The 27,528-nt window shown below is 43.5% G+C and overlaps 1 protein-coding gene across 3 annotated transcripts in view; it reads left to right on the forward strand.

The window, feature by feature from the left end:
• KIAA0408 (KIAA0408 ortholog) overlaps positions 1-9,037 on the forward strand; it is a 42,375-nt gene extending 33,338 nt beyond the window's left edge. The window contains exons 7-9 of one of the 3 annotated variants that reach the window (XR_001294880.2): positions 2,215-2,375; positions 3,085-3,243; positions 8,986-9,037. Coding sequence is in view for 1 of the 3 variants with exons in the window: in XM_013959069.2 (XP_013814523.2) it covers positions 3,085-3,099 (15 nt within the window). In the remaining 2 variants the exon portion in view is untranslated. Of the gene's footprint in view, positions 1-2,214; positions 2,376-3,084; positions 3,409-8,985 lie in introns of those variants that run through there. The other 2 variants (XR_001294879.2, XM_013959069.2) reach the window with 2 other exon arrangements.
• Positions 9,038-27,528: the final 18,491 nt, after the last annotated feature.

Raw genomic sequence — 27,528 nt, forward strand, 5'->3', positions numbered from 1 at the left:
AGCTCCGGACATTCACTTACAGGCGGGGAAATTGCCATGTCCATTTATTACTCATGTAGTTAGAAAACATGCATACAAAAGAATCAGCTTTCCTTTTAGAAACCTGTCATTTTGCTTTGTATAGCAGTGGGCAGCAAAAGCTAATGAAAGACTGAAAACCATCACACAGACTAAATGACATGTCTCCTGCAGCCAAATTTAACTCGCATTGAAGTCCATGGGCGTTTTGCCAATGGCTGGTAGAAATGCTACAGATTCCTCAGGGATAGACGAGCAGTAAAAACTGAAAGCTCCTCTTCAAATATATATGTAAGATGGAGATATATGGATATATGTTAGTCCTGCCCATAAGAAATTCACTGTCTGGGCCTGGCCTATGCTGCCGCATGGGAGCAGTGCCAGGACGAAGCATGAGGCCAAGCTCGTTCCGCTGAAAGGAGCCTCTGTCTGCTGCCTGCAAAAGCAGGGATGCCAGTTCAACCTGCTCAGGTACGGAGTAGGTTAGCCCCTTCTCTGAAACATGCTGTTACGAAGTTTTTGTGGCACACGCTCATTTGAAATTGCTGGTTTTCTCATTTGTATAACATTACCCACTTCACCCTTTAAAGAAGATGATAAATTAAATCAAACATGCAAATGCAGTACACAGAAGCCAGTTGCTTAGGTCTTGATCCTGTTTAGTGTTTCTGATCCCTAGCTTGATCTAAAGAAGTGTTTTAAGTGGATAATTTTGTTTCAGTAAGGGAAATGTTTTCTTAAATTACAAGAGAGTATGTAGTGTTTGGAAAATTAAGGTTTAAGAAACCAAGCTGGATTCAAAGAAAAGATGCACTTTAAAATAGGGTAAAAAAAAAATAAAGCAGAAGGGTAATCATATGCTGGGTAATTGTTTAAAAACATCTGAATCCTCACAGAACTATATTTTCATATGTAAAATATAAATCTGGTGCGGTGTCTTTTGGAAGCACCAGGGGAGATGCGGGCTGCATATCTCCAGACACATACAAACATATGTTGATCAGAACTTGTGGCCATGAACAATATACAGAATTCACTGGAAGAGATGGAGAGAGAAAGAATTGCTTTGTCCTTGTGCTAAAGGTTCTTACTGTAGACAGAATTAGATGGAAACTATCTCTGGAAATATTATAACTAAAATATGTATAACTACTGCATCTCCAAATACTCTAGTGCAACTTATCTTACCAAGAGGAGTCTATGCCCTGCACTTCTTATGACCATGCAGACAAATATTAAGAGACACCTTACCGCAAAATGAGATAAATCTTCTTCCAAATGAGCTCATAGGCTCAACAAGTTCAAGAAATCAGCAATAACTCATTTCTGAATGACTAGGTCATAGCAGAGGTACTAACTATAGTCTGGTATTGAGAGTATGAGGTGTTATCACCTCCTAACATTGTGTGTTTACATATTTACCCTGGTGATGCTATTTACATAGCTGTGGACATTCTGTCCCTACGGGCTTCAGGGCTGCCTTGGAAACTGGATAGTGTCGCCAGGAATGGAGGAGGAGGATGATGATGATGATGGTGATGTCATCAGCTGCCAATAATTTTCAGGTTTAGAATACCTGATGCATAAGTGGCATGTTAGATCCCCAAAGCACGGGGCAAGCAAGGATTTGCTAATGTGAATTCACATTTCATGTCAGAATAACCACTGTACATTCCTAATAAAAGTGTAACTTGGCACATGGGCTTGCTGTGCGTACTTGAATACTACCAAGACTTCCTAAAGCAGGGGAGAAAACAATCTGCTTCAGAAGAGTGGCACAGCAAAATGTCAGTCTAATTCAGGAGCCAATAATGCATAGTTTCCCTGGAACTTGGGCTCCAGATACTAGCAACACCCCAGGACAGAGTCACAGCTGGTACTCTCAACAGTCAAGAAGTACAGACTAATAGTATGCCAGTCTCATATTTCTCAAAGGGAAAGGTATTTGGGAGTTAAGCCTGCTAATAACGTGCAAAAGGACATTTTCAGGTCCTGGCTTCTGATGTCTGTAACTCACTGAAAGCAAGGCGTCTCATCATCAAAGGATAACAGTATTCAAGAGAAAAATGACCCATTTCTTTTATCTTTGAGGCTACTTCATACTTCGGTCACAACTGTTACTTGTTTCTCTCTCTCTCTCTCTCTCTCTCTCTCCTCCCTCCTCCCCCTCCCCATATTTTTCTCTTTGCCCAACAGTTGAAAAAAACATGAAAGCACAAGCAGTGTCTTCAAATTTGCCACTTCATGGAGAAAAAGAGGAACTTTATACTATTACTTGCTGCAGGGGACCTCCAAATAGACAGTAATCCTTTCCTGAAACATCAGATACATTCTGCTTCCCTGCTTTCCACCTCCCAGTAAGTGATCTTCACTGGCTGTCAAAACATATTAAGTGCTCTGGAAAAACTAGGCATGTAAATGCTGCTATATAAAATAAATATATGAAATAATATGTATAACTGTATTTACCATACAGCGATATATATTTCTGACTCCTTCATAATTGGAGGGTTTTTTTAAAGTATTAGCCAACCTTTTAAAGCTGCTAAGAAAGAAAGATAAAACGCCGCACTTTTCTCAGTGTTAACTTTACTGAAGAGTGAGAATGGCTGAAAGTTGAAACTAGGTGCTTATCATAGGTCCAGTTCTTGCTAAGTGTTAGTGCACAGTATTTACATTTGATTTACTGAAGTTCTGAGCGTTTGACATCTGCAGGTTGATTATGTTCTATGAAAGTTTTCCTCAAGCCCAAAGGGACATGTGAGGACCCTGCCACATGCCTGAATTATTGATTAATTGCCATGTGTCAGCTGAGACACAAAAACTTTCTGTGCACCAGCTTCTAGTCCGCAATAGGTGCAAGGTAATGTAACATAGCTCAGACCTATGTGAAAATAAAACATGGTATTCTGCAGGGCTGCAGTCAGATCTAATAACCCAGGGGCTAGGAAACTTGGTCTGTTTTGCTCTCTGCCACTCATTTGCTGGGCAACTTTGGGCAAGTCACTTTGACCTGTTGTCCTCCTCTCTTCCCTTTTACTTTTTTTGTCTCTCCTGTTTACTTAGGTAATAATATTTTGAAGGATCATATGCACTTGGGATCTTTAGACTTCACCATATGAAGAATGCTTATGTCTGTTGGGGTTTGCCTGCAGCTGGGACATGAACATCTTGCTTCAATGAACCTAGAGCGCTCTTGAGAAGACAGCCATGTACATAAGCAATGTGAGTCCAACGAAGAGACCTACATATTGACTGCAGCAAGAGCAGTGACTGTTACAGTGCCTGAGTGCAGAAAATGGTACCCATTAGTCTGAATTTTTCCTAATTGAAAGTGACTCCTACCCAAACCACTGCTGTGAATCACACCAGTTCTGCAATGTAAATACTTTTCTCACTCAGACACAATAAAATCTAATTGGAGTCAGCTCATTGTTATTGATTAGAACAGAATGCATTAGAGAGCCTCCTTTATAATACACTCTATTTATAGTTTCTACATCATGGAACAGTCATTAAAGCTTTTCCATCCTTATTACACAATCATGAACAAAGCTTTAAACACTCATTCCTGCTAGCACGCTAACTCATGCCTGTCAATGACAGGGACTAAAACCAATCAGAGAACTTAACATTTAAGGAGCGTTCCTGTACAAGTCTCTCCAAGTAAAGTGAAACCAGGGAAAAGAGGGTGTGATTTAGCAAGGGATGTTAGCTTTCTTTTTGTGGGGGGTGCTACGCATTTGGGACATGGTATGCATGTTTGCACTGCCAGAAACGTTTACAGGGCAGATGGTACTACATGAGTCTTTTCTCCACGCAAAAGTGGCTTTGCGTCCAGCTCTGCAGCTTTCCCTCCACGAACCTGCAGTCCCCAGAGAAACCTTTCTCAAGTAGGCTTGCAGTGGAACACAAGGCTTGTGTTTGGTCAGATGCATTATACTTTAAACTGTAATACAGAAATAGGGAAACAAATGTCAGTTGAATGAGGTATATATTAATGGGATTGCAAGTGGGAAAGTACCTTTAGGCTAATACAGTGTAAATGCATGCACAGTTACAGTGAAAAACATGTGCAGACAAAATATTCTTCCTATGCCTTGCTTTGAATGCCATAGAGAGTTTCACTTTGAGATCAGTCTTCAGTGCTATTGCAGTAGGATGGTGGTGGTGCAGTGTCACATGAAGCCTCCAGTGCAAAGTCTGCTTTCTGCAGAGGATGCGCAAAGTTGCCATCCCAAGGGTGAGATGTACATTAGCTGAGACTGATGCTAAGACAGCATGCGGGAAGGGAAATAGCAACTTTTAGTGCTCTTGAGCAAATCTGTTGTGGTTAATGTTTACAGTAACCTCACAGAGCCTCAGAGGGAAGGTTAACAGATGCTTGCTATAATACAGAACCCTTCTTAGTGATATGAAGCAGGCAGTTAATAAGCAGGGCCCCAATTCAGCAAAACACTTATAAGGACAGGATTAACTGCTTAAAGTTAAACATGTGCTTAAGTGTTTCACTGAACTGGAGCCAAAGGATGGAAAAGGTGATAGCAAAGGAACCTTCAACCGAAAAGAAAAAAAAGAGTGTGTTACTAGAAGCACTCATGAAAATTCTTTTAAGATCCTGTAGTTTAATATAATATTCTTTCTTTTCCCCTTCCTTGTACCCTAGCATAGCTATGCAGAGCTAAGCTGGTGTGATTCACCTTAGAGGGTCCTGCATTTCGGTGGGAATTCCTTTGGGAGTGTAATTTTTTCTGCTTTTTACTAATAATTGTCTACTTTTTTGGCAGAGAAAATGAGTAGTATTTAAGAGTGAGTGGCCACCATCACAGTTGCAAACAGCAGTGGAAGACAAGCTACAACAAGCTTCATTATTTACTAACCTTGAACAAATACAGCTTCTTCCAGACTGTGAATCCTTCTGCCATAGCAGACCCAGAGCTCCGAGCACCACGGAGCAATGCACACCCTGCTATAAATAGCTGCTGAGGGTTGTTTGGAAGTGTTCTGAAGGCACTGAATACTTTTACAGGATTAGACCCTTCATTTGCCCTTTGTGGTATAATACAACATGGAACCAGACTGATATATTAATTTGGATATTTTGGATCTGGCTCTCATTGACTGCAAAATACAGAGTAAAAGCACCCTTCTGAGCAAATTCATGTAGAATTTATGTCTCCTTCATGATCTTTTACACTTTCTGCATCATGTTAAATGGTCATGGTGCCAGTGAACCTCAGTTCTGTGTTGCAAAAGGCAGCCATGTTCCTCAGCCTGGCACTGCATGACCTGCTTGAGATGTTCTGTGTCCCCCAACGTCCTCAGCCGTGTCCATGAGCAGGCTCGGTGCCCACAGGCAGCGCTCCTGCTTCCACCATGCTGGAGCTGTTGTTGTTTGCCTCCCAGGAGCATGCTCCATTATGAGCTTCTAGCTGTTACGGTGTCTCCTGGGTCAAATTAAAATATATATTCAGAGGAAAGAAAGTATGTTGTTCCTATGCACAAGGCAAAGTGGAGGGTGCAGGAGGGGGTAGCCCCAATGAGATGGTCTCATGTCAGACCTCTGTGGGTCCCAGGCATATTGCTCCTCAATACCTGCAGGCTGTGAAGTTATGCTGAGCGGTCTGCAGGCCTGTGTCAAGGAAGAGCATGTGTTGCATCTCCAGGAAGTGGTTTGATGATACGAGCATCTTGTGGTTTGTGAGGAGGTAGGCATTATCCTTTGGTCCAGATAGTGTGGGATATAATGAGTATGATCTTAAGTGCTATATTGTGTCAAGAGGTAGCCTATAGCAGCGTGAGATTGCACTAGAGTGCACACCAAATTGCTGTATGTCAGGGCAGGATCTGTACAAACGCACATGCACACGCACACACAAACTTTCACATGGCCACAAGCCAAAGGATGAATCCCCAGTCTCCAAATCCCCATCTCCAAGGGTGACAAGAGCTCTCAGTGCTTTTTATGGGCCGGAGCTGGGTAGACTGCATTGCTGTTAACTCACATAAGCCAAAGCTGTCAAACCCAGAAGCTCCTGCTGGCCCATTTTTTGGCACAGAGGACACTGTCCAGCAGGAGTTGAACTGTTCATAAGTGGCTCTTCGTGCACCTTCTCATAGTGCCCAAACTCATATGGAAAGGGCAACTATAACCCTGAAGGACTTCTGTCCTTCTGCTGCTTCCCTGGCACCTCACAGACTGACAGGCATCAGAGTGTGTAGCAGTTGAACCAAAGAGAAGGTCACCACAGAAGGAAGCCAAAAGATCAGGCACTGTTCCAGACACCACTGCTGATATAAAATATAATCCAATTGGCATGCAAATCCTTGTAGCTGCCAAACATATCCCATGAAGAGCTCAGGGTGGTCTCCAGGGCTGGACCACTGAAAGGAAAAAACGCACTAATGGCAGCAAGACAGGGAAATGTTGCCAACTCAGGACAAGAATCATGTGTGTACCAGTTTCCATGTCAATGAAATAAGCTCTGTTATTTTATGAGAAAGGATCTACACATGGACATGGTCATGCACACGTACACACATGCTCAACTTGAGCACATATGGCCCAAGATGCCTCGCACTAGTATTGCTGTGCAATGCCATCGGCATCATGTGGTGCTGCTTATGCAGATTGCAGTGCGTGCTGCTGCCGAAAGGGACTTCGCTTCCAGCCACACATTCTCAATGCTAATGCTTGTGCCTCTCTGCCTGGCAGGCAGGATCAGGGGAGAGATCCAGCTGAAAACTAACCTAGAGGAAAAATTAAAAATAATGGTCAGTCTGAGACATTCCCTGACTCAGTTTACCATGTATCTCCACTTCTGCTAGTGACAGCGGAAGGGAGGCTTTGGGAATGTGCAGCAGGGACAGCCTCGTCCCTTTAGATGACAGTGTGGAATTAGATCTGTTTAACTGCACATGAAACCCCAGTCTGATTCATGCAGGTCAGACTTGGAGGAGAGTTTGAGGGTTTGTTTTAAGGAGACTGTTTGTTTATCTGGACTGTCCTTTCAGACTAAAATAGAAATAAGCATTAACCATGAAGAATTTCATTCCCCTAGGTACTTAGATTAGTTTAGACTGCTTGAGAGCCCAACTGCTGGCTGACCTGGCAGGTCTCCCTCTTCCTCTTTACCCGCCCCTTCCCAGCTGTGCTCCTACCCCTTGTTGCAATGGCTCTGGGGGCTGCCAAACCCCATGCTGAGCAGTTCAGCATGTTAAATCTTTAGCAAATTAACCCATCAAAAGCAAGTGTATGCTTCTCTATCAGGCCAGTGCACTGAAATGCCTTTTTCAGGGTCTGACGATCATCAGAAAGTGGTGGAAATGAGGGGGTAAGAGCAGTGACCATGGCAGTCAGCAGTTAAATCAGCTTAAGCTACTACTCTGAAACAACAGTCTCCAAAGATAACAAAACAACCCTTTGGTCTGAAACAGTGCATTTCCTGACTTGTTTTGTGAAATGCAAAAAATAGTGAAAGGCAGATTAAAAGTCTAGCCTTTGATATTACTAGTGTTTTGCAGTTAGTTTTGAGTGAAACAATGGCAATATACAATGTGGTGGATTTACTTTCTTGGCTTTCTTTCTCCTGGTTCCTAGCAGACATGAGGTGTTGAAATAAAAGATGTCTTGTCCAGCTGGAGCAGATGATCGATATTCAGGATCATTTCCATTGTGCGGTATAATCGATCACATGAATTACATGTGTTCTTGGTGTGATCTTATTTAACTTACAAAACACAAAGCCTTGATTTCCTGAGTGCTGTTGGAAGAAACAGGCATTTCCCATATCCAGCATCCCCTCGAGTCAGCCACACCAGTGAGCTCTGCTCCGGGGAAGCCCAGTTTCTGTTGCTTTTCAGGAAGGTCCATGATGCCTCCTCTTTGGTTTCTGCTGCCAACACACATGGTCTTTAGCTAATATCCTCATCCTGAGCTTACAACTTGGCAAACCTCAGCACTGCAACATGCCATGCAGCCTTCGCTGGTTGCTCTCTTTGCTTCCATGAGGTTTTGCCAGCTAGTGACAGCTGAGGGTTGAGTCTCGTCGAGTCAGGAGAAGTGCACACCGCATCTCTGGGTTTGCAGTCTTGCCTCTCATGCTGTACTGTCACTTTTTAACAGAACACAGTGTTATTTTAGGACCAGTCTTCTGTAAAGGGCCTCAAATTTGTGGAGAACATCACTACTTGTGTGCTCTTGAAGATCTTCAAGACGCTTATTTCCTGAGGGCCTCTCCCTGCATCAGCACCTTATAGTATGAAGGGGAACAGCTGCATTCAGCCCTCTCTCATATATGGTGGTAATCTCACTCGAATACAACACACTCATGGTCTACATGTGGCTTAGTCTTGGAAATATCTGGTGTCTACACTGGTCAATGACGGAGTTAGCGTTGTGTATTCTGCCTCACACACACCGCATGCTTGCTTCTCTCCCATTTGTTCATGTTCGGTCTACTTCTTTTTTCTGCATGCTACAATTTTTTTTGTTTGTTTCCATTATGTTTTATCTACTGGAAAAATATCTTTACTTCTAAAGTTTAGAAGCACGCAGCCTGATTTTTCTAATCTTTTCCATTTTCTTTAATTTTCTTTTGTTTCTACCCATTAAAAAATCTGTGAATTAATGATCAGTTCTGACCCGGCAAGGACTGGCAACTAGTGTTACAGAGTGTGTTGAGTGCATTTTCTAGAAGTACTCTGACTGTGTGTGCACACGTGTATACATGTAACAGGTATGTGCCAGGGTGAATTCACCAAAGGTGAGAGAGAGACTTTCTAGCCTTGCTTTGTGACAAGGCAGGTATTGTCAGAGAAAGGGTCTGTTCTTGAAAACGGAATTATCCAAATACAAACATTTGCATTTTTCAGGTTTTGTCAGTACTCATCCTTTCAAAAAAGAAAAAAATCCAGATCCCCAAACCAAAAAAAGATCATAAAAAGTGCATTTTGATTTTCTCACAGCTCCATTGACTTTCCGCTGTCCCACCTTGCTGGGTATCAAGACTCACACCAGCCTCCAAGACTATCTTTCCTATACCAAAAAGATGTGAGGTGAAAGACATGAGTAGCACTGGAAACATTAGTTCAGCCTTCCTGTGCCTGATCTAAATCTTTGCCTATAAAATAATAATAAAAATATGTATTTCTGCACCCCGTTCTGATCATTCACTAATGAGTATTGGTATTGCACTCCCAAAATCTCTGGTGGGAGGCAGGACTATGCTGTTACTCCCAGCAGCAGCAGCATGGCTGGTGTTAGCCAGGAAAGCAGGGTTGGGTCAGTGACTGAAGGCGACACCGTACCCTCTGCTGTCAGGCGGAAAACTTAAAAGTTTGCAGGGATTTCATGGGACTGCTTCTCCTGATCCAATATTGAAATCCAATGTGTTTTTGGAAGAGGCAGCTTCCCCAAATCTTGCTGGATTGTTTTCATTGTAAGCAAGTGCCTGGCAGGAAGGTCGGAGCGGGCACTGCCCTGCGCCCACCGGCTCTGACAGTGCATCCCCAGCGAGGGGATCTCAGGGGCTGCAGGAGCAGCACGGCATGGGGATGCCAGCCTGCAGCGACCAATGCGGGAGAGGTCTCGGGGGTGCAGGCAAGGGAGAGCCCTGAAAGGAGAGCCCAGAGAGAAAGATCAGGATAGAGAGGGCTGCCAGAGCGAGGCCAGGCAGAATTGCGGAGAGCTGGGATGATGGAGTGAGGACAAGGGGGCTAGGAAGGAGAAAATACGATAATACAGAAAATAGTGGAAAGGAGGACAGAAGATTTAAATAAGGAGACGGAGTGATTTTAAACTCCTAGGAGGGAAATCAGAAGGTGGGAAATGGCAGGAGCTGTCAGAGGGCAGCAGAGGGACACATGTAAACCTGCTGAGCTGGCAGCATTGGGGATGGCAGGAGAACTGGTGGGGATGCTGGGGACAGAGGAGAAATGGAGCCAGAGGAAACATCATGAGGGAGACATCAAGAAGGGAGACTGGACTTAAGGTAAGAGGAAACAAGAGAAGAAAGAGGGGAAGAAAACATGCAAGAGGTAATATATGAGGGAGAGAAAGAATGAAAATGAAGAAGCAAGAAAGTGCGCATGACTTTTAGAAACTACAATTCATTCTGTCTTGTTCCACCCCAGTTTTTAAGAGTGACTCTCAGGATGGGCTCAGGAGCCTGTGTTAAAAAAACTCTGCTTTTTGGAAATTTTCTTCCAATAATAATGAAGCAAGATGCTTGAGAACTGGCATATTTCCTGTAACACAAAGGAGATGTAAGGAAAGAAAAATAATAGGTGACTGTAACAACAGTAATTATAACCATATGCTCATATAGAAGAACTGTTTTTAAAGTATCATTCTAGTATTTTTGTTTATTAATGGCCACTGGGGCGGGGGGGAGGGGAAGGACCATAGTGTAGTAAAGGAATTAACTCACCTGTGTTTGTGGCACTGCCTGCTGCCTGATAGACCACAGGGTGTATGCCTGGGCCATACTCTTTTTGGTAGCAGATGGGGAGCAGAGGTGCTGGCTTCATCATCCGTTTTAGTCAGTCTGCTATAGCCCTGCTGTGAACGGGGCCCTACTCCTCCAACCCTTAGCCATCCTTCCTTCTCCCACCTCATCCATGAAGGCATTAGCAAGCATCCAGCTGAGGTGCAAGTCTGCTATCTGCCTGTAAGAGCCCTTCTAGGGTCATTCAGTTTTCAGCTGGATCAGTGAGCAGGTCCCAATCTCCGGATGACCACATCATTGACTTGATTCACCAACTTGAAGCAGGATTGCACATTGCAGAGGACTATGAGAGTAAGACCTGAGCCAGTGTCTAATGCTGAGGTCATTTTGGGCCAGCTGCCTGAGATTGGAATAACTCTTGCTCTCTTGCTGAAGTTACTGTGAATCACAGAATCACAGAATCACAGAATCACAGAATGGCTGAGGTTGGAAGGGACCTCTGGAGATCATCTAGTCCAACCCCCCTGCTCAAGCAGGGTCACCTACAACATGTTGCACAGCACTGTGTCCAGATGGCTTTCAAATATCTCCAAGGATGGAGACTTCACAGCCTCTCTGGGCAAACTGTTCCAGTGCTGTCACCCTCACAGTGAAGAAGTTTCTCCTCATGTTCAGATGGAACTGTCTGTGTTTCAGTTTGTGCCCGTTGCCTCGTGTCCTGTCACTGGGCACCACCAAAAAGAGTCTGGCCTCATCCTCTTGACACCCCCCGTTTAGATATTTGAATACACTGATAAGATCCACTCTCAGTCTTCTCTTCTCCAGGATAAACAGGCCCAGCTCTCTCAGCCTTTCCTCATAAGAGAGATGCTCCAGTCCCCTAATCATCTGCGTAGCCCTTCGCTGGACTTGCTCCAGTAGTGCCACATCCCTCTTGTACTGGGGAGCCCAGAACTGGATGCAGTACTCCAGATGTGGCCTCCCCAGGGCTGAGTAGAGGGGGAGAATCACCTCCCCTTGACCTGCTGGCAACACTCTTCCTGATGCACCCCAGCATACCATTGGCCTTCTTGGCCACAAGGGCACATTGCTGCCTCATGCTTAACTTGGTGTCCACCAGCACTCCCAGGTCCTTCTCAGCAGAGCAGGTCAACCCCCAACCTGTACTGGTGCATGGGGTTATTCCTCCCCAGGTGCAGGACCCTGCACTTGCCTTTGTTGAACTTCAGGAGGTTCCTCTCCGCCCACCTCTCCAGCCTGTCCAGGTCTCTCTGAATGGCAGCACAGCCCTCTGGTGCATCAGCCACTCCTCCCAGTCTTGGATCGTCAGCAAACTTGCTGAGGGTGCACTCTGTCCCTTCATCCAGGTCATTGATGAAGAAGTTGAACAAGACTGGACCCAGTACTGACCCCCGGGGGACACCGCTAGCTACAGGCCTCCAACTAGACTCTGTGCCGCTGATCACAGCCCTCTGAGCTCTGCCATTCAGCCAGTTCTCAGTCCACCTCACTGTCCACTCATCTAACCCACACTTCCTGAGCTTGTCTATGAGGATGCTATGGGAGACAGTGTCAAAAGCCTTGCTGAAGTCAAGGTAGACAACATTTCTTTCAGTCTTGCCTCCAGGGTCTGGGATTCCTGCGGGGTGGCCTTAGCAGTAAAGACTGAAGCAAAGAAGGCATTCAGTAACTCTGCCTTCTCTGTATCCTTCGTCATCAGGGCACCCACCCCATTCAGCAGCGGACCCACATTCTCCCTAGTCTTCCTTTTGCTACTGAGGTATTTGAAGAAGCCCTTCCTGTTGTCCTTGACATCCCTTGCCATGATTTCACATGATTTCACCTTGCAGAATATCAACAACTGTGAAGTGTATAACTGGTCATGGGCTGATTATGCTGCTGTATATAGTGGAAAAAAAAGCACCAAAAGCTAAAGCAGTGAGATATGAAAAGCTGCAATACAATGTGTTACTGTAGGAAGAAAAGCAATGATGCCTTGTCACAGTTTTGATCAGAAATGATTGGCAGGTCAGGCCAGTGCCTGAATCCTGGTAACACTGCCTTGAGCGCACCTTGTCCAAGGGGAAAAGCAGGGCTGCCTGATGGCCCAGTGCCCTGAAAAGCAACAGGTGATTGCTTCAGCAGCCTGGCTGGAGACACCGAGAGGGTGATGCGGCAGGACATATGAAAAGAGACACCGGAGTGATTCAGGTATGAGAATGCCCCGGGAATCCGGGATCCAGACAAGCATATTGCAGTCACTCACTTTCTGAGCAAACCCTGCAGCAGCTGACTGCTTTTGTCCCCTGTGCTTGGCACAGAGGTGCTGGGCACCATCACGCTGCTTTCTGCCCACCCAGTCGAACGTTTCACAACATGCAGACTTTTCCGACAATAACGGGTGTGTTTTTCATGAAAAAGTGTGCTAAGAGTGCGTCCTTTTTTTCCAGGCTGTGGCATTCGGTAAAACTTTTTCTGCCTCAGCTGAAGCAGCCTCCCCTCTCACACACTGACCTTCTCTCCTCTGCCACCGGCTATGGGAGGCTTGCAAATCTCCTGATTTTCTTTCTGCCTTGTCAGCCTCATGCTGCTTGCCTCTTGGCGCCAGCCTCAGCTGCCAGTCCCCCACCTTCGCGCTGCAGGCAAAGGGGAGGATGGGCTGTATGCCCGCGAGCTGGAGGACGGGGCAGAACAAAACCCAGTCCTTGCAGGGGGAGGAAAGCTTCCTGCCTCTTCCTCAAGGGCACCCAAGCTCCCACCTATAAATAACCCGGCCCGCCGCCAGGTACCAGCCTCATGGGAAGGGGCTGGTTTCCAGAAAGTTCCTGCGGACTTGGCTCCTTGAATCTCAAAGGCTGAACAAAAGGAAGGGAATTCAGTGTAAAAAGCAGCCAGCTCTCCACGTCCTCTGATACTGCCAAATTCTTAAAGAGACTCTAATTTTATATACGCAGTGCTGTAAGGACAAAGCAGGACAGCGCAACTGAGACGGGAGGGCAGTCTGTCATCAAATGTCTTGCTTTTGTGAGTTTTACAAAGTCCCAAACTGGTATTTTGACATTGTTTTTAATCTTTAACATGCTCTTCAGCTCAGAGTGTTTGAACTGCAGCTATTCAGTTCATAACTTATCCCATTACCGGAGTAGGGAAGGAAAGGCCACAGAAAAAGAAAAAGGCACACTTATGATACTGTCTGTGGAGCTCAGGCTCATTCTTTCAGACACCATCTCTGAAAGGTCCCCTTCTTGGGGAGAGGGCTGAGGGGAGACGAGCGCAGCAATGCTGTGATACGCAGGTTAACCTGGGGGGCTGCAGGAACGTTGCTGTCAGCACCACGCAGTGCCATGCACGCTCCCACATCATGCATGGCACAGCCCGTCCTCCCCATGCCCCTATCCCATCAGCCGGGATATGTCTACCCCGAGATGTGCACCAAGAATAGATGGAAAATGTGTCTGACTGCAAAGCAGGAGAAAGCTTCCCCATCTGGTACCACAGACTTTATTCAAAACCATTTCTCCCAGCTGTGCCAGGGCCTAACAAAACTGATGACTGTATTTTAGCACCCCAGAACACAGGCTGTTTATGATGCCCAGAATGAGCGAATTCAGCAGATGGCACAGACTTACACCACACAGCATAAATCACCCGTAGGCACCCATCTAGTGACTGGAGCTCTCCTGCAAAGAAATTTCTCTGCACTAAAGTGTGTTGAAAGCTTTAAAAAAGCATTAGCAAATATAGCAGACAAGTACTCTCCAGCATTTTAAATATCTTGTTTACTGCATGCTATAGTAGAGAGCCACATTTTAATGTCATGTTCTAAGAGGTGTATAAGTCAGTGTACACCAAGATAATTGCTGCGCATTAGCCCTGCAAACATACGAGAAGGGTGGTGAGAGGCCTGCCTGCAATGCTAAGTGGGGAGACATTTGCCTATAGCAGTAACTCCGTTCAAGAGAGCAGAAAAGCAATGAAGTTTTGTAAAAGTCAGATGTGGCTGAGCAGCAAGCTCTTTTGGAAATCCAGGTGGAAGAAAAGGTGGTTGTTCCATGAAGATGTAATAAGATGTAATAAGAATTACTTAACATAAAAACAGAGCATGCATTAGCTGAATTCCACAGAACAAGAAAAAATAGTATGGCTACCTGGCACTAAGAATAAAAATTCTTCTCTTTCAGGTAATCTCTGAATATTTGGCTCTTAACAATCCCCCCTCTTACCAATGTGAAAACAGCTTTGATTACTTCATAATTATCAGAGTTATAATGTCTTAAAAGAAGCCTCCTGAGATCTTCATCTGGTTTTAAAGGTCTTTCCTTAATGATTAAAGCATTGTCGGGAAACAATCTGGCTTATTGTACTTCATTAAAAATAGAATTCTACTGACTGAAACAGACTGTAAATAAATCAGAGTGCAAACAGACTGTCTCTTGTCACAGTCCATATTCTAATGCTGCATTGGCATATACACTTGTTAGGGCCTTGTTTATGAGAGATGCTGACACTTGCAATTCCAGCTTGTGTCAGGAACATTTCTGGATGCAGCAACCTTTCAAAAATCAGGTCAAATGGAGTTTTCTGTTTCATTGGTTCCACTTCTGCATTTCAGGGCCACCCCGTTGTTTTTTCCTATGCTGTGCACAATATGAATCCACTTTATATTTTCCTGTTTCGCAGTCTGCAACAGCAAACTTGTTATTTGTTACTATCATTGCATTGATTGATTATTTTTGGTAGGGTAGTGGATTGCTAAGGAAATTGCCAGGCTTCCACTATTCTACCAGTGCATTTTTTCCCCTTCTGCATCCTGGCATGTCCAAATAGCTCATAAATTTAGTATGAACAAGCTGTCTCCCATAGCAGAACTTATGGCCAACTGTGTGCATGGGCTGATTCTTAAAGGGTTCATTGAAGAAAAAGCAAGCCAAAAAAAGCATGAAGAAAGGTCTGCTTCTGCTCTGGGAACCGCCTGGTGCTCTGCAAAGCAAAGAAAGTTGGAAAACATTGGGCTAGCTTAGCTCCTCTTCACCAAAGGCTGCATATGAGTTTATAAGCTTATGGCTTTGTCAGAGCATGCTTCAGGGCTGCCATTGTTGTTTCTCATCCTTTTATTTGCTATATTGGTGATATGGCTGTATCTTGTCTATATGGCCATTAGCTGTACTGTTTACGGCCTTTCTTTTATTGGCTGAGGCAGGACTACCTGCTTATGCAGGAATTCCCAGGAAATTGCATGCACTTCTGCACAGAACAAATTACACTAAAACCATTAGCGCATGCATGGAATATCCCGGGAAAGTGCCAGATGACCTGAGGGTTAAAAAAATAAATATATTATAATTGTATGGTGCAAGGCCTGAAATTGAGAGAAAACTTCACTAGCCCTTCCTGGCTCTGGGTCAGGCTAATTTTGTCCCAGGAAAAGGCAGTTTCTTTCTGGAACAGCTCATAAAATAATAAAAAATAAGGATGGAAGCTGTTTCAGGAAGAGTCAAATGTCTCAAGGCAAGATCAGCCAGATTTGAACTCCCTCAGAAAGCTCCCTTCCATTGCCTTGCTATCCCTACCACTGGAGAGAATTTTCCAGAAGCTAAACAGGACTTCTGACATTGCACTTAATTTAAAACCCTTCCTTCTTATCTTACCCACCATTACCATGGAGAGCTGATTTTCCCTTTCTCCTTGCAGCATTTGCTTTCACGTCCACCAGGCATTTTGCATCAAGGGTCACTGCTCCAGGGCAGCCCTGTCCATGTTGTTGTTCCCTCCACAGCTGAACCCTGCCAGAAAATGGTTGCCAAAAGGCTCCCTGTTGTAGAGAGGCTGAACGTGGTCCTGCACTGGATTTAGATGAGACTTTTGTTCAGACTTGTTTACTGCACTTAAGCCATCAGTGCCATTAGAGCCAGAGGGACATAAAAAACTCTTGTCATCTCAGGATGCTGCGTGGGCAAGCACACATGTATCAACACACAACAGTTCTTCTGCCAGGGCAACCCTCATTTTTGTTGGCTTCTGGCATCTTTGTGTAAAGGTTGTATAAGTGACTTTCACAGGACATGGGAAGAGAGAGTGTACAGAACCAGGTATTGTGGTGGCTTATTCTCTTGGATTATTATGGAAATCGTGCTCTTAAGTATTTTAACTGTGATAAAGTGTCAGGATATCTGAAACAGATGGGAATAACTTAAAATTTAACTCAGTCCCAGCCAGATGAGCTTGCAACACACATATTGTTTTCTGTTGTCAAAATATGGTTGAATGCCTTATTCTATTTGTGGGAAAGGGCTGAGTATGCATCTTGAATGGATTATTTTCACTTCTTACATAAACCTACAAAACTGTCCACAGACCTAAACTATCTGAAAACTGTTCTCTTGCTAATGGTTCTTTCCCCTAAATTCTGTCATTTTGTTAATTCTAAAAATTCATCTTTACAATAAGCCTGAGCTGTGTGTTTTTTTTATTTTGCTTTTGCTTTTAATTATGAATAGGTTTTCAGGACTCATAGAACGGCACTGTGTGAGAACTCTCCTTCTGCAATATTAGATTAACAATATTAGTCCCAGAGTTACCCTGCCATTGGTGAAGATGAAATGCTTTTTATGCACGGAAGTAATAGGCTTCAGAACGCCAGAGTTTCGAAAGAGGCAACACGGGGGAAGTTGAGGGTTTGATCTTTCTTTATGCAGCCCTCTAGGTGGACACAGAGGCCACACACAGGGGCCAGCAATGCGCCGCTGCCTAGAGCTGCACCAAGAGCTCTGGGCCGCCTGCCCGCACAGCCTGGCTGCTGGGACAACTGCACACAGCCCGAATGCAAGCCTGGAGCGCAACCACAGCCCTCAAACGCATGCAGGGACCGGGGGAGCTAGCTAGCAAGTGTAAGGAGGGCAGTGCAATTGGGCGGGCAAAGATTTTGCTCCCCAAACTCCTCCCCAAACTATTACAGTGGTTGCTTTTGGTTGCAATGCAAAAAGCTTTTTTTTTGCTGTTTGTTTTTCTGCTTTTTTTTCTGTTTGTTTTGTTTTTCTGCCAATCTCTTCTTGCAAACTGCTGGACTTGCCAGCAGCTGAGGGAGCAACGGCTAAATAACAGTTCAGGGGTTACACTGCCAGTGAAAGTCTTTTCATGGCCCTCTGCGGTGCTTTACTTTACTTCACACCCCATTCTCATCCCTGTTGATTTTAAGTCACAAGTGAAGACAGGGAAACGGAGCAGTGTACAGTCCCAAGGGGATGAGGGGCAAGGAGAGGGGAATATGCATGCGTTATGTGGCAAGGCTGCAGTCTGATAATATGAGATCTTTAAGACTGGAAAGGTTAGGGGTCCTAGTACTGGACCGAAACCTCTGCAGCCACATGAAAAGACACAAATAATCTCTGCCAGCTCACATTTCTTCAAAGCGCATTGATGGTTTCAGTTTTTATCTGCTGGCTTTATGCCGCTGTTTTAACTTTATGACGCATCAGGTATTGTGTGTTCTCCCACAGCTCGGGTCAAAGCTGCAGACTGCCATAAACTGCTGGTATGAGCTTGGGTTAATTTGGCAGGAATGTGATTGTCCAATGTCATTTGTCTTGTGAGGACAGGTAGCACTCAGGTCTGGTATTAATCATCATTAAACCACAGCCTGAGAGAAGGCATAGCAAGTGACTAGAGGATAACAGAACAAGACAAATAAAAGAGACAATAAGGCAAAAACTAGAGCTGGAGAAAAAAATCAAAAACCTCCAGAGAATAACTAAAATAGAGCAATAAGCAATAAGAATCTCCACATAAAATTCTTTGGGGGTAAGCAGCCAAAATAGGCATGATAAGGGGAAAGGATAAGAGCTGATAGTTTCATGAACCCTTCATCCAAAGCACTTTCTAGACATTGCTGAACCAAAATGAAGCAGTGTATGAGATGGGCAAATACTCCTCCTCCTATTTATGGGTGAGAACATGAAGATGAGGAAATGTTTGGTGGGTTTGTCTAGCATTGCTCGGAAAATCTGTGCCCTTTGCAAACTCAAAGCAGCTCTCTCAAGCCCCAGCACCAGCTCACCTCCATTTCAGCTGGAGCTGAGGACTGTCATGAGCCCTCTCTGCAGCCCCAGGGGAAGGCTTCAGGCTTGCTGGCATCGTCAGCCCGAGTTCGAAGATCTGGAGGAACCAAAGAATCAACATTTCCTTCTCCCTCACACACACATCTCACGGCAAATCTACCTGCTGTGGTTTCATCTGTTAGCAAGAACAAACTGTATGTCAAAGGGAAATCAACCCTGTGGATAAACGAGCATTACATTTTTTAAGCTGTGATAACCTCGTCCAAAATGTGTTCTGGCACTGGGCTCTTGTCTTTCTCCACATGTTTCTGTTCCTCAGGACCTCCTATGACAGAATTAGAAATAGAAATGAAAGTGAGCTCCTCTGTCTCCCTGTTTAAGTACGCTGCAGCGTTCTCTTAAATGACTTGGCCCCACAGTAACAGTAGATTTAAGGGCATGCGAAACTACTTTTCATTTAATGTTTCTGTGTCTTACTGTTTTCTGTCTTTGGATTTCGTGTGCAGAGCTCAGAAGTTGAGATCTGAGCACAGAGCAGGCCAAGTGGAAAAAGAACAGCTGAGCACATCAATAAAATAAAAATAGAATTGGTAGCCACTCGAAGAGGGGCAAGGCTCTGAAATCACGGAGTCAGGTTCAGCATTGCCTGCAGTTCAGTAAACCAGGAGAGGGAGGGACTCACTCTTCCTATTCTGCTTCACCCACATCCTGCTGGGGAAGAAATCCCGTTTCTTTAACAACACGGGTCTGGCTAAGGAGGAGCCAGAACAGTAAATATTTGTGTGGGCAGAGCTGATAAAGCCCTGCTCATTTTTGCTTTCTTGAACTATTATGTAGCAGCAATAGTAAGTGGGTCTCTGCTAGAAGCCTTCAGGGAAATGTGAGGGTTTTCTGATTTTCTGAATTGGTTGAAGCCAAAACCTGGAAGGTGAGTTTAACAGCCTGAAACCCAGCATGCCAGGGGCTTATTCCAAAGCCCTCTTGGGGATGGGATGTTCTCAGGAGAGCACCTCTGAATATCAGGAAGTTGTTTTCACAGCATTCATCTGGAATCTGCCTTTCCATCCTTTAATCTTGTCCCTTGCAGTGAGAATTTAGCAGAATTGCATCTTGTTAATACAGCAATACTGATAGGAGAGGTAAAGTGATTTCTTTCTGCTTCTTCTATGGAATAAGTAGGATATTTAGCCATTTGACTGCTATTGATTTCCTTGGGAGTTAGGCACTTAAGCATTTTGGGGATTTGAGCCAAACCTCTCTGAAGAGAGCTCCTTTTGGTGCTTATAAAGTTTCTGGTCAGGCTATTCATGGCTAACTACCATAATCTGCCCTGAATCTTGCTGTTCTCAGCAATATGTCCAATATTCCTTTGCTGAGTTTGCAAACACAAAACCTGCTCCCGTTGTTGGAGGCATTTGAGAGCTGTGAGCCGTACGGCTTGGTAAGAAATGGTGGCAGTGAATGGGTGTAAGGGCCTTCCCCTGCTCCCCTCAAGGCAATGGGGTGGAGAACAGCTCTGCGTACTCACGTGGCAGCTCAGACACTCATAGCCCCAGAGGATAGAAATCCCTCAGATGTATGTTAGGGCAAGAAGCATTTGAACAGAAGGCTGGAAAAAAAAAAAGAATCCCCAAAGCAAACGAATGCAGCTGGACGCAATTACTAGCACAAACTCTGTCCATCATCTGGTCCGTGCGGGTTCTTACATCACAGGCAGTCTTCAACAGAGCTTTTCGGCAAATGGCACTTTTGTGCTATCTTGGCCAGCTTTAAAACATTTGCTCTCTTGCGCTGTTTCTGGAGGGTGGAGTTTGGAAGACAGTTGGGCTTTGACAGCGTGTCCTCTCCGAAAGGCTCTGCTGACTTCTCCTCAGAGCTAACAAGACAGAAGTGAGCTGTCTGCATCATTTCCCCCTCACTTCTTGACAGCGCCATATAAATAATAACACTTACAATTGGCAGCTGACATTTAAATTGTCTAAACAAAATGACCTCAAAGGAGAGGGGACCCCTGATGTGTGCAGTATGTAAAATGATAGTGAAATTGTGTGTTCTGCAGAGTAAAAGTATAGAAATAGGCATGGTGGGGTTAAGGTGGAATAGTTTGAGTGAACTTTGACAGCTTTACTAGTATCTGTATTTCATCACACCCCAAATTGCTCCTTTCTCCCTTTAATGGCTAGATTAGTTTCCTCAGTAACATTTCTGTTCCAGGAAGCAGCCAGGCAAACAACAGCATGCCATCAGCAGGCTCTGATTTCACTCCATCTCCTGGATGCTGTGTTTTACTGTCTACCTCTGGAATCCATCTGCAACCCCAGGCTTTCGCCGCTCATTCATCTCCTACCCTGCTAAACTCTTCTTTCATATGCTAATACCATACACCGTGTGTTCCCATCAAACCAGACCCCTCCAGCGTTGGCGTTAATCCAATATTTGAAGACACTAACAGGTATTGGAGCGCACCTTGGCTTGGATTTCTAGATGATGCCGACTGCTGCATTTGCAATTGTGTTGCTGTGATGAAGAAAGATCTTCTCTTTACTTGGGATTTTCCTAGCACTTATCTTTAAGTCTTCTTGAGGCCGTTATCTCTGTGTGCCATGCCCCCACTAAGGGACATCACCACCTGGCAGACTCTGCCCCCTTCCTCTACTGAAAGAGCCAGTACTGGCATTATATATTGCAAAGATAAAAGCCATCTAGCCCTAGTCACTCAAAGTATGAAAGGCTCCCTGACTTGTGATGCCTCAAGCAGTGATGGTTTTGGCTTGAGTTCATAGACTTCACAAGATCTGTGAAAAGAAACTAAGGAAAGCAAGTCAGTAGGCTTAAATACAATGGCAGGGCAGATCCTCCAAAAAAATGAAAAATTAAGGGTCAACAATTCAAAAAAGGTTTAAACCCCCGGCCTAGACTGTATTATTTTGCTTCTGAAATATGCAAGATAAGAGATGAATATCAAACAATAAGGTACATTTTCAGCACTTAGCTGGGTATAACAAAGCTTTATATTCTTAAGGGATACTGCTGATATTGCAAGCTGTGAAGGTGCTGGCCATGAAGGAGCCCAGCAGGGATTTTTGTGAACATACTGAAGATGATACAGCTTACAGATCTCTCTCTTTCAATGTATATTTTTTGTCTTTCTTCATATGTTTCTGATCCTCAGCCATCTAAATGGGAAACCTGTTTACATTCTCTGAAGTGTTTTGGGGATCTGGTTTTCACATGTAACTTTCTTTTTATTGCTTCAATATGTACGTATAAAATCAGTGTGAAGCAAATACTTTTCATAGCTTGCATGCATCCTTCTACCATGTAGCTGGTAGTCTCTCAGCCAGCTGCACTGCCTCCCAAAGCCACTTCATAAGTCATGGTAAAAAATGACCCACAGCCAAAAAAAAGGACGACAGTTCTCCGAGTTATCCCACATTGTACACAGAGGAACCAAGGGTCTCTCAACATGTTGCCATGATCCCCCATATCATGGTGTTTCCAGAATATAATTTTAGGGCACAACCGCAATACTTGCCAAATAAGCAATTGTGTTGACTAAATACTTTGCCTGGAACTGGCTTCTTGAGTAATTATTGCTAATATTCTTGGTAATGGTGCTGAGATCTACCTTACTGATTTAGTGATTTAAAGGAACCATTAGATCATCTAATCTGACTTCCTGCAAGAGAACAGACCATTACTTTTCATCAGGTTATTCCTGCACTGAGTGCAATAATTTATTTCTGACCAAAAAAATAATATGTTTAGCTAAGGCTTCCAGAAAGGGACTAATGATGACAGAGATGGAGACTCTATCATACCATTCAGTATGTTCCAGGTTGCTGGTTTTATATATGTAGAAATGCATCCACATACACAGAGGCATGTATATATCTACATCTGATTTCTCACATGAATTGGTTTGGCTTCATTTTCCAGCAGGTTAGGTTTTCTAACACCATGTCTATAAAATTAGAGAGATTTTAAACCCCATATATTTCCCCATAAAAGGTGCTGTGATCATGTCACCTTCTTCTTCATGCTAAATCAAACAGATTAAACTCTTTAGGCCATTTTTTTGTTCCTTTGTTTCCTAGGCTAGTGTCTTTCAATCTATTAGTTTGGCCTGTATTTCTTCTTTACTGATGCGAAACTTTGAAACTTTGTGTTGAAACTCATTTTCATTAAATAGGTCCAGTTTAACCAGTGATCAAAATCATTTGTCAGTCTTTCTTAGACTGATCTTTATTTACTTCTTTTGTCTTTTCTCAGCCACCAGTTTTAGCAGCAGTGATATTATGTTTACATCCTGATCTGTTATGAAAATGATGACTATTGCTGATTTTCTCTAGTATACTAAGAGTTATCAAAAAATAGTGGCAGAAGGCCACTGAATTTTTAGCGTACTCTTCTATGATTCCTGGATGAAAGCGATCAAGACTTAGGCTGTATCACATATCCATTAGAATCTAATTCCAAATTTGAAAATTTTCAATTTCAACCTTTTTAAGAATAAGAAATTATTTGCTGGAATATCTTGTGCATCTGCTGATTGCACAGTTTTGAGGGGAGTTGGGGCTTTTTTTTGTTTGTTTTTTTGAAGAGAGCTGATTGTCATTTAAAAAATGTTCTTTTCAAGGGCTCAGGTAAATTGAATTCACTTATACGAACATATTCAAAAGTAGGACCTCTGTATCGAAATCCGTGACATTAGAGAAATGTATTTGCAGACAAGCACTGCTTATGAGAGCAGCTGATGGCAAGCATTAGCTTTAAAAGAGAGGTGCTGCCTGAGGAAACAGAAAAAAATCTGCTCCCTATTTTAATAGTGGTAAGTTAAAGGTTACCATGCAAATCAGTGCTCTTAACTTGCACTTACTATTTAATATACATAGTGCCCTACCTAAACTCAGCACTGTAGGTGAGACCTTGTAATCTTTTTGTTGCACTACCATTAGAAAATGACTAACTTGTGAAATATTCCATTTAAATTAGTTATGGGCCTTGCGTTCCTGAGAAGTCACTGTTCCCTCTCTCAGTTGGGGAGCCTTTGAATAAACTCTAGATAGAAGGAAATTTCAGCAGTTTTCACATATTCCTGCTTTCCCTAAGAAATTACTCATTTTTTTAATCTCTTAAAAGAAGCATGTGAAACAAAGATTTAACTATAACTTCCCTTGTCTTCTCTTTCTTGTTAATGCAGTTATTTACTCCATGTGTGTGAACAATTGCTAGTGACTAACCTGCTCTGTGAGTTTGATCTTTATTTGCCCAAAGAATGCCTCTAAGTATGGGGGGGGGGGGTCTTCCACTTTATTTCTTGGTTAAATTCCCTCATGTTCTAGCACTGCTAGAGCTCATGAACTGGACACAAAAGCCATTCACAGTGATGCTGCTGCTTGCTGTTTGCTCTCAGAAGTGACATGATGGCTTCTGCTGGCCAGCTGGCTGTAACTCATGTGGAGGCAGACTTGAAAATCTCACTAGGATTTTGATTTTTTTGCCTTAAGAGACAGACTGAGATAAACAGGAATCAGGAACTCCAGAATCTATGAAATCATTTCTTTTCCACTCAAACTGGCTGTATGTGGGGCATTTTTCCAACAGTAAAGTGGGTCCTGTCAGATTTATTGACTGGGTGCACAGTTTACATTTCTTCTCACCATCACATAGGCTATTTCCATGTCCGTATGGAATAATCTATAATAACAGCAGACATGGAGATCCAGATCCTTAACAAGTCTTCTGTCACTGAGGTAACTCCTTCAATCCAAAAGGGGCTAAAAGCATCTTTAATTCCTGAGCAGACGTAAGACACTTGAACAGAAGTCTTTCTTGAGTTACAGAAAGGAGTTGGATCTGGGCTGGAAGATGGAAAAGCCAGATGCCATATGATTCATCTTTCCTGCTTAGTGAGGTACTTCCTTGGTTAGATAAGCTCGTGTTTTACCAGATAGTCACCCCAAGGCTAGTCTGGTTTGTGCCAGAAGTTGGTTTGTCTCCTGAATTCTACAGGATTATGGATAGGGAATAGAAAATGCTCCTTAGCAAGCCAGGAGATGGCTTTTGAAACAGAAGCTGAACCTCTATTCAAAAGAACAAGCAAGTCTTATTCTGCTGATCTTCTAATTGTAGAAAATGAGCCCTAATCCTCACCTGGCATGTTTCTTTTCTGATTTTAGCAGGGCATCAGAGAGCCTCTCTACTATCTTGTAAACATGTCCCATCCAGTTTGACTTTCAACACTGTCACTGACGATAAAATCTGTTTTCAGGAATGCTCTTGGAACAAAAAATCAGTTCTTCATTGAAAATGAACCTTACAGGACCATGAGAACAGCTGGAGTTCATTGATTTTTAAAATACGACAAATGCTCCTCGTTATATTTTGCAGTATTAACTCAGCTTTCATTACTTCCTGAGAAGAGAAAACATTCTGTCCGTCTTCCTGGTTGGATTGCAACAGCTTATTCATTTCCTAGGAATGCTAATTCAGTGCCTCTCTTCTTTCTGTTCTTATATTCACACCACTCTTATAAGAGTTTGGGAACATCAAAGCTTGTTTCAAAGCAATTCACACTCTGTATTTCTTTACACTGCCTGATTGAACTATTCAGTTATCTAAACACATCCAACTGACTATGTCATGCAAGTGTGTCTTTCTTTTGTCAGTACAGCAGCATAACAAGGACATAAACGTATACATTTATAGTAATTATGGCTCATAGGTTATAAGGCTGATGCTCTAATCTGAAGTAGTAGGTTGTTTTGGCCTCCACTTCTTTTCTGAAAAAAAACAGCACCACATCATTATATGGATGTACTCTGGAGTTCAGTGTTGGTGCAATGCTGAACCTAAAACTTGTGAGTGTGATTTTCATTTTACACTGAGGTAGGTAGACATTGCTAGAGTGATGACAGAAGAACTTGCTTTAAATGAGAATCATATCTGGTGAGCCTACAGGCACTTTGACTAGCAATGCTGCCACTGGATGCCTTTGTCAGCTCCAATTAGGACTGTTTTCTACAATATATTATTAAAAAAGGGAGAAGTACTGTCAGTTATAGAGCTGGGCAAACTGTTAGACTGAGCTCTAAAATTTCCTTTGGTTGAGCAGATTAAGGAAAATTTAAGCAAAAGCAGTTTGCTTGAGAACAAAACTATGCCTACTTTTGAAAGGGATTGATTTTGCATGGGCCAGAAAAATATGTTTTTTGCATCAATATGATGCAAAACTTGTCAGATTGCCCAGTCTGGATACATGTTGTTTGAAGAGCTTGACTGAGCTTTCCTTGGCTTTTGGACGGATGTTTGATTCATCTATCCTTTCACCTCTTTCCCTCAGCCTCACCCATCAAGGGGTATGTAGAGAAATCTCATCTTGATTTGATGGAAGGAACCAACTGTTTCATAGGAATGTTACCCTGTAAATAATATGATTCTTCCCCCTTGTGGCATTTCTAGCAAAATCACAGTTGTGCTATTTGCAGTAAATATTTTGCAGCTCCTACAGACCCATACCCTTGTGTTACATATGGCACAACTATTCTCTTTTTTTTTTGCATATCACTAAGGGGAGAACTGAGATGTTTGTAGGTGCAGGGAGGGAGGGGAGAGAAAAGGTCTGAAGCAGCCTTTGGAAATGCCTCATGTCGCTTTTGACATCAGTTCAGAGTGCAGTAGTGCAGCACTTCAAGGTATGTCCGTAACATGGGCTAGTGCTCCGGCAGGGCTGTGGTTCGCAGTCTGGCTGCTCCTGTAGGATGGGGCAGTGCTGGGCTCTGCCGAGATGCTGGTCTGTGTTCAGGAGACTTAAGCTCTTCCAGTGAAACCACTTAACTCCACATTGCCCCAGCGATCATGGGAGGTAGCTAATGTAGCTGGTCCCCCAGCAAAGAAGCACTCTTCAGAACGTCCTGTTCTTTTTTATCCCCTCTTGTTCATTTAAATGGATTCTCTGTAGCTCACTGGGGACTTTTGGTATTTGATACACTGTCAATGAAATGAAGATACAGTTCCTCATAGCAGACTGTTCATTCTTCTTACCTGGAGCAGTAAGGCAGTGGATGCATTACTCGTGTCTCTGCAGAGAGCCCAGGAAGATGAGCATGATTTCAGCTGCAAGTGAATTTCAGTTTGTAATCCCATGTCACTAATTTTATGAAGTTATCAAAGGGAGGAGGAGGGCTTTGCTTGCCAGTGCTTTTCCTGTAGCGACTTGACATAATAAATCTGAATAGCAAATAACTTTGCTTCTCCACATCTGTTCTCATTGTTTAATGTCTGATATACACTTGAGCTTTCTTAGGTATGTGATGAAAAAAAAAACAACCTGACTTCCTGGAGAGAGATGGGGATGTTCTTGTGTCATGCTGCAGAAATCCTTTCTCGAAGTTCTGGTTCTTATTTCAGCCCCAGCACTTCTTCAAGCCCTGTGAGCAGCGTTCAGCCTCTCTTGGTGACCTTCTCATATCAGTGTGCAGCTGTCGGAATAACTACCAGGGGTTATATACTAGGTGCAGAAGTAATTTAACAGCAGAAAAAGCACTTCTCCCATTAAAGTCCTTGCAACACCTTTAGCTAAGTCAGAGTTGTGCTTCACTGAATAGTGTCTGCATATTTAACATTTTTCATTCAGTACTGCAGGCAAGGTAAGGGGCATACACCTCCACTTCATTTTTTCCTGCTTGGGGAATCAGAGCCTAAGTCTGCTTTTTAACAAGAAAAATAAAGACCCATGGGCACTTTGCAAGCTGTTTCAATAGACTGGCCCAAAGACTCCCTGTAATTTCACTCTGCTGCACCAAACCAGCACTTTTATTTTTCACTCTGAGCCCTGAAATAGTAGCAACCTCCTATTTAATTTCCCTAGTAACTGTATGGAAGGGAATAGAGTATTCCCTGGCATAGATATGCAGAGCAATAGCTGATTTTTATGATGAGCGATTTCAAAATATCATCAGTCTTTGCCACCACAGGGTGTTTTTTCCTCAGTTCTCCCACAAAAC

This window comes from Apteryx mantelli, chromosome 3, assembly GCF_036417845.1.
Source record: "Apteryx mantelli isolate bAptMan1 chromosome 3, bAptMan1.hap1, whole genome shotgun sequence".
Taxonomy (NCBI): Eukaryota; Metazoa; Chordata; class Aves; order Apterygiformes; family Apterygidae; genus Apteryx; species Apteryx mantelli.